The sequence below is a fragment of the Dipodomys merriami genome, unplaced genomic scaffold (genome assembly GCF_024711535.1).
Source record: "Dipodomys merriami isolate MVZ:Mamm:240054 unplaced genomic scaffold, mDipMer1.0.p SCAF_9, whole genome shotgun sequence".
In the NCBI taxonomy this organism is placed as follows: domain Eukaryota; kingdom Metazoa; phylum Chordata; class Mammalia; order Rodentia; family Heteromyidae; genus Dipodomys; species Dipodomys merriami.
This window is the reverse complement of record NW_027206512.1, coordinates 24711407-24719090: the sequence shown is the minus strand read 5'-3', so window position 1 is coordinate 24719090 and position 7684 is coordinate 24711407. Positions and strand designations below refer to the sequence as shown.

The following is a 7684-nucleotide window of genomic DNA, read 5'->3' as shown; positions in this document are numbered from 1 at the left end:
GGTTAAGTTCAAGGTTTGATATTAGCTAAATTAAGCATCATAAATTCTAAATAAGAAGGTTTTTAAGACAATTAGTCTATTCCTGCAGACAAATGTGTAGCGTCAACTATTTAAGAAGGTGGGCCCATAATAACTAATCAAGATTGATCCATTAATTGCCTTCAAATTTTATTTCTAAACTAAAAAAATCATAATTTTGTTACAGTACAAATGTTGTGAAGCATACTTTTAATATATGCAAGACAGCTAAATCATTCTCTAGCATCACAAAACGTCTTCTTACCAAATGATGGATATAAATGCAAGTATTTAATGGTTGAAGTAGCTGGTAAATAAATTATGGTTTTAGCAATGATTTCTGTCTCTGGTAAAAAGGAAAAGAATAATTTTCTGTGTATGCATGCATCGTATCAAATTAAGATTCTGTAAATTATGATAGAACTATTATTTTGTATTCAATGATTCTCTGTACTGGGGTTTAAACTCAAGGCCTCATATTTGTTAGGCTGGCATACTGCCTCTCGAGCCATGCCCCTAGCCATTTTTGCTTCAGTTATTGTTTGGGAGGGGCTCTGAATTTTCTCCTTTCTTTATTTTCTTATACAACTTTTCAACAAAATTGCCCATGGATGCTTTTTCTTTACTTGGAAAGTTTCTCTCCCTTTTAAACTCTGCAGAGGCAAGTCTTACCTTCGTAGACTTTGTTAATTCTCTTAAGAGAAACTTCCTATTGGTAGAAAACTGATTTTATTGCAGCTCCTACTTTCATTCTCCTTTCACTGATTTTTGTATGTTGCAACACTAATCACTGAAGTTAATGCTGAATGTTGGCAGATTTACCTAGATAATTTCAATATTTGGACTAAAATGTCATTCATAGCAGATTCATAATATAGATGATACACTGTAGTCATAGAGCTCACCTATGACCCAGCAATCCCACTTTTAGGCGTTTACCCAAATGATCACAAACAAAGCCATACTAAAGCTTCCAGCACAACTATGTTTATTGCAGCATTATTTACCATAGCTAAGATGCCCCTCAGTAGATGAATGGAAATGTGATACACACACAACACACACACACACACACACACACACACACACACACACACAATGGAATTCTATGCCTCCATCAGAGAGAATGACACTGCCCCATTTGTTAGGAAATGGAAAGACTTGGAAAAAATTATATTAAGTGAAGTAAGCCAAACCCAAAGAAACATAGGTTCCATGGTTTCCCTTATCTGCAATAACTAGTGTGTGTCTAGTACAAGCAGAAGAGGTCAAAAGCTATGTACATATGACCATATAACCTGATGCTAAGCAAAATGAACCCCAAGATAGGGACACAAGAGATTTTATCTTTCTTGTTGTTCTTTTTAGTGTATTTATAATGTACTATGTGATTTTTTTTGTTTCTTTTGTATGTTCTTCCCCCATAGTATAACCCCTGTTTTCATTGTGTTTGATTCGGTACACACACACACACACACACACACAGACACACACACACAAACACACACATTTTTCCAATTTGGGGAGGGGAATGGAAATAACAAAATGCTGAAATAAGGATACAGGATGACCCACTATAACAACATATGTACAAGACACTATGTTGAAAATGAACTTTACAACTTTGTGGTGGGAGTGGGGAGAGGGGTTAAGGGAGGAGTTGGGCAGGTGGGGAGGATAGGGAAGGAAGGGGAAAAACAAAGGAAGGGATAACAAATGCTCAATTGGTAATGGACTCATTACCTTGCTCATGTAACCGTAACCCCTCTGTAAGTATCTTTACAATAAAAAATATATTTTTAAAAATTATTTTCTATAACTTTCATATTTCTAATAATTTGATAAAATAGATTACCTACATTGGCTAACATTGTTGTAAATGTGACTTTTTCTTAAATCAGAGCAAATATTATTGCCAACTAACTCTTAAATTGTTGGTAATCATAATTTTTAAATTTATTTTTAGGTGCAATGATGAAGAGTTTTCTTCTAGCTGTGAATATTTTGGCATTAACTTTGCCTTTTTTGGTGAGTTAATTTCATATATTTAGCAGTTAGATTTTAAAATAATTTAATTAAGAGCTCTAATTACACAAATTTCTAAGTAGTTACACTTCAAAGAAAAAATAGTTGCTTTTGTACTTATTCTGTTATAACCTCAATGTTTTGTCTGGATATCCACCAAGTTACCATACATAACTAAGGAATCTCACCTCATCATTACAGACTTTCAATTCCTATTCCATAAAAAAATACATTCTATAGGAAATACTAACATACTTTAGATTATAAAATGTTCTAAAGATAATTTCTGGTGAATAAGTACAGTATCTGAAATTCTTTTAATTGAATTTCTAATTCCAGTCTTTTTGAGTGCTCAATCTTTTTAAAAGACCTTAAAGACTTTAGTTCTCAGTTTTCATCATGCCTTTTTCTGTACCTTCCCAGGCTGCTCAAGTTCAACACCAGGACCCAGCAGTAAGTTTTTGCTATTTATCTCTGCCTAACTGCAAAACATAATAGTCTACAAACCTCAATGATATTTACATGCCTCCTGTCTAATAACTAAATATTTGATTTTATCAACCACTTTCAAAGACCTTCACATTATATTTCTAGGTAAGAGTTCTGTTTATATTGATAGTATGAGTTATATTCTTTCCCATTATGCCAACTAGCTAATTTCTTCTCAGGGATTCATATACATAACTGCCTTGAAGACTAGCAGATGCTATCTTGAGTTGCATGTTCTAATATAGGTAGATTACAAGAAAGTTCTGTTCCTTTTATGACCTGTAGTTCAACCATACAGCTCTAGCTCTGAGCAAAAGAAGCTCAAGGACAACTCCCAGACCCTGAGTTCAAACCCTAGTACTAGTGTGCACACACATACACATACACAAAATTGAATACAATATAACTGATATCTTTAAAGGTATTTTGAAGCCAATCCAGAAAAATAAAATAAATAAGATTTAAATTTTGTTAGGACTTTTTTTCACTGTTTAATCTCATTGTTTCATTTTCTGTAACTCCCCAGGCTTCAAAAGTTCAACATCAAGAACAAGTAGAAGTAAGTTTACTTTAATTATTTCTGTTAGAAATATGAAATCTAAAGATAATATTCTGCAAAATAAAATTCTGCTTATTAAAGTGCATTCTATATCAAAAACTAAATAAATATCTCCACAAAATAAGCTAATAACCTTTTAAGTATTTTAACCGCCGATAATATGGAGCAAACTTGATGTTGACCTGCAGATCTGTTTCATCACATACATTGCGTCATACAGTTTTCATGTATGCCTAACAATTAGAACACTATCTCAACACTATCTTCAACAGTTGTTGAAGGAAAATGAAAACATAAGTAAGGAATACTATCTCTCTTATCTATATATTACTTGTATGAAGGGATTTCTGCTTGATATTGTCACACTTGCTTATGATGTAACTTAATTTAACTCACTCCTACCTCACTCTACCTCATCCTCTCTTCTCAAATCAATTTCAGTGGGTTTCACTGTCCTATTTTCATACATGAATTAGACTATGTTCACCCTCATTCATCCTTTCCATTGGCCCTCTCTCCTCACACCCCCACATCCCCACAACCTGTTTTACATTCATGCCATTATTTAGTACCTATTAATTGGACAAAAGGGTTTTATCATGATATTTTATAAATGTATATGTTATATTTTTAATGACATGAACTCCTTCTGTTGCTCCCAATTTTCCCCCTAACCTCAGTATTACTTTATACATCTTGATTGAGCAAAACCTCTCCTTTAATAGTTCTCATATGCCTGTATTTCTTTTTCCCTTTGGTTTACATAGTCATTTGACTATGTTTTTATAAGAAATAGTCTGCAGCATAACGTTGTTGATTCGTTTCTATTGATAGGAGGTCTATCAATAGGGTTTGGGGGGTTCTTCTGTTGTTGCTGTTTTCTGTCAGTCGTGGGGCTTGAACTCTGGGCCTGGGTGCTGTCTCTTGGCTCTTCAGCTCAAGGCAAACACTCTACTACTTGAGCCACAGCACCATTTCCGGTTTTCTCGTGTTTAATTGGATATGAGTGTCATGGACTTTCTTGCCCGGGCTGACTTTGAACCACAATCTCTGCCTCGTGAGTAGCTCGGATTACAGGTGTGAACCAGGCACCCAGCTCAATAGGATTTCTTAAAGAAAAAAAACAAAGTTTAGATTCTAATATCTTAATCTTTTCCATAATAAGATTAGCAAAAATAAAATTTCTCAGGCTCATCTATAGGTATATAAAATCTGGGAGCAATTACAAAGATGTTGTGATTAGATATCCATAGCTGCCTGTGCGTGTTGCGTGGGCTTCTGTACATGTCAAAGTTCTGTATGAAAGTTTTCTAGGTATTGTACCTACAATGGCCAACATTTACTTAACACTAAGTCGTTTCATGCTAATTTAAGATGTCTATACATTTTTATTATAATAGTGCTTTCTATATCATTTACTCTTTTATAGTGCCATAAAAATGATGGAAGACTGTTTGAACAGAAGAAAGTCTTATATATCCCTATGCATTATGTGCTAAGAAACAATCCCCTGCTTCAGCCTAATTTCTACCAACGTATTGTACCAATTAACAGCCCATACATGCCTTTTCCATATTATGCAGTTAACAACCTGCCTTACACATATTACACAAAACAACTTCTACGTGGGCCACATGTCCAAATCGCCAAATGGCAAGCTCTGCCAAACATCTTTCAGCCTACAACAGAACACCAAACATTCCAACATGCATCATTCCTTGCCACTCCCCCACAGAAAAATCAGGATGAAAACACTGTCCTTACTATTGATAATACTGCTACTGTTGAGCCTACACCAGTTTCGGCTACTGAGGTGGCAGCACATATTGTAGAGATTCCACAAGCTTCCTCAGAGTTGGACAACACTCCTGAGACTACTGTGGTCCCAGTTACTCCAACTGCGGCATAAAAATCTTAAGGAAACATCAAAGAAGACAATACAGGTGAATGAGCAAACAATAAAAATGTAAAATTCAGGACTCTGTCTGAACTTTTGTAATTTTGGTTGCTATTTTAAAAACTGATCAAGTTGTAAACTATAGCAATAAAGTAAAATCAACAAATACTAGAATTTATTTATATCCAATTCCCTAGGTCTTCCCTACATAATGAGACATCTTCATAATTATTTGAAATAGACTTCATTTTTATCTCAAATTTAGGAATTAAAAAAAAACAGGCCTGAGAATCTTTACAAATAGGAATTACCAAATGGGTTCATACCAATCTTGTTTAACTTTAGATAATGGTGCTTGATTACCATGCCATCTATTTTCATATAGATTCTCCAATTTACAAAAAAAAATTGTAAAAAACACACTGCTATTTCATTAAGCTGACATACATACAAATTCTATGATTTAGTTATTTAACAGCACATCTGTTAAGGAAAAATAGTAGGGTACTGTTTACCTACTTTGGCTTATAATAAATTTTAGAAAATAAAGGGAGAAAATGGGAAGAACAGAAAAACAATGTAACATGTACTTATATATTTTATTTATCCAAAAATATAACATAATTTGGTTTTAATGAAGTAATTATTATTCAAAAGTATGTTTAAAATTCTTGTGTCTAGATTCTTGGATTAAAGCCACTGTATATCATTTATAAAGAAGTAAAGAACAATGTCTTGGTATAAATACTAGGTAAAGTCTATTTTCAGCTCAGTATATGCTGATTTTAAGTACTTTAAATGAAATGTTCATTTAAATAAGCTCTGGATACAACACTAAATGTAAGACTACTAACATCCTGTGAACTAAATTCTTAACCTGTTATTTTTTATAGGTCTTGCTGATACCTAATTATTCTTCGGATTCTCCTTCAACCATTTATTTGCCTTATTCAAAAGAAAGTGTGGTTTTCATTTCACAGATTCAACTGTTTTTCTTCTTCTATTTTACACCCATATCACAATTAAATGTTTGATTCTTGCACAATAAAGTCAATAGAAAGCAACTGAATCTCTTGAAAAGAGTCTTTAGAGATATCAGGGTCTTTGGATCCTTTCTATTCCAAATGCATAGGAAAGGAAAGCTTCCTGTTTGTGTTTGGTTTGGGTTGGGTTTAGGATGGATTCGGTTGGATGGAGGATTGTGTTGTGTATTTGAGGATACGGAGGACTGAACTCAGGGATTTATACATATTGAGTGGACGCATGCTACCAAGCTCATGCTGAGTCTGACAGTCAACATTTTTATTGGCTCTTCTACAGAAATACACACATTTTGTAATTTAGTTCATGGGAAACTAAACTTTAAAAAATATGTACCAGGCCAGGTGCTGGTGGCTCATGTCTAAAACCCAAGCTACTCAGGAAGCTGAGATCTGAGGATAAAAGTTTGAATGCAGCCTGGGTAGGAAAATACAATTAATTATTAAAGATAAGCCAGAAGTAAAGCTGTGGCTCAAGTGGTAGAACACTAGCTTTTAACAAAAGAAGCTCAAGGATAGGTCCTAGGGCCAGAATTCAAGCCCCAGAGCCAGGACCAAAAAACAAAATTTACAAAAAGACTGGTCTGTCATTTACACTAAAATTTACTGTGGATTTGAGTATACAGTTTAACTTGTGAGCAGAAGTCATAGTTTCATCTACTTACCAAAATGGTCTATGATATAACACTGAACTGAGTCTCTATTATGACACCTAGAACATTTCATCTGGGACCAGAGAAAAACTAAGGCATGTGTTCGAATCCATAGGATCACAGATGTTCTGGGAATACCATAATAAGTGCTCAAATGAAAGTCTAGAGCATTCCCAAGAGCAAATTCTGAGCACAGGAAACATACAGATGAAAGTCACAAATATAGATACATGGCAGTATTATTGGAGTTGATGGACTCTAAACATAACTAACTTCCTCTAAAATAGGAGCCACAGTCTCACACCCAATAGGTCCAAACAGCTTGTATCTAAATAGAGAACACACACACACACACACACACACACACACACACACACACACACACACACACACACACACACACACACACACACACACACACACACACACAGAGTCCACAAAAGACCAGGAAAGTTTCCTGTTGATCTTTGTAGTATAATCCTCCTTCCCACATAGCTTAAATAACCAGCATGTACCATGTGTCACTGCAACCAGAATTTTGTTGAGTTATATGATCTTAGGAACTTTTCTGCCTGGGCTGGCCTTGAATGAAGATATCTCAATCTCAGCTACCCAACTAGCTAGGGTTAGAGGCATAAGCAACAGTATCTGACTTACTAGAAACTGTTGAAGGCAACATTAAACTCTTAAGTAGTCCAATGAGTAAGTGTTTCCTTTTCATGTACTTATTTCCCATACAAAACAATTTATTATTCTGAATCATTCATCACAAGTGAAAACACCACTAATATCTGCTCCCTAAAGAACAATAAAAGTCCAATAGTCTTGGTCATAATATTTTAGTTATAAAACTGAAGGGAGAGATAATTATTCAGAGAATTTTGGAACGGAACAGGGCTTCTTCACTTGAAGAAAAAGTTGACCCATAAGGATTCTAGAAGCTTATAAATTTCTCATGCAGGACAAAAAAGTATTTAAGTTATTCTTGTATTGTGAAGCTCTG

At 34.5% G+C, this 7684-nt stretch overlaps 1 protein-coding gene across 1 annotated transcript; it reads left to right on the top strand.

The window, feature by feature from the left end:
• Positions 1-1992: 1992 nt before the first annotated feature.
• Csn3 (casein kappa) lies at positions 1993-5000 on the top strand. Its single transcript, XM_070012389.1, has 3 exons — positions 1993-2046; positions 3059-3091; positions 4521-5000. The coding sequence occupies exons 1-3, from the start codon at positions 1993-1995 to the stop codon at positions 4998-5000; spliced, it is 567 nt and encodes a 188-aa protein (XP_069868490.1).
• The last annotated feature ends 2684 nt before the right edge of the window (positions 5001-7684 follow it).

Coding starts and splice junctions, on each gene's coding strand:
- Csn3 (XM_070012389.1), top strand. CDS start 1,993: ATGAAGAGTTTTCTTCTAGCTGTGAATATTTTGGCATTAACTTTGCCT. Junction 2,047..3,058: donor CATTAACTTTGCCTTTTTTG/GTGAGTTAATTT, acceptor GTAACTCCCCAG/GCTTCAAAAGTTCAACATCA. Junction 3,092..4,520: donor AACATCAAGAACAAGTAGAA/GTAAGTTTACTT, acceptor ACTCTTTTATAG/TGCCATAAAAATGATGGAAG.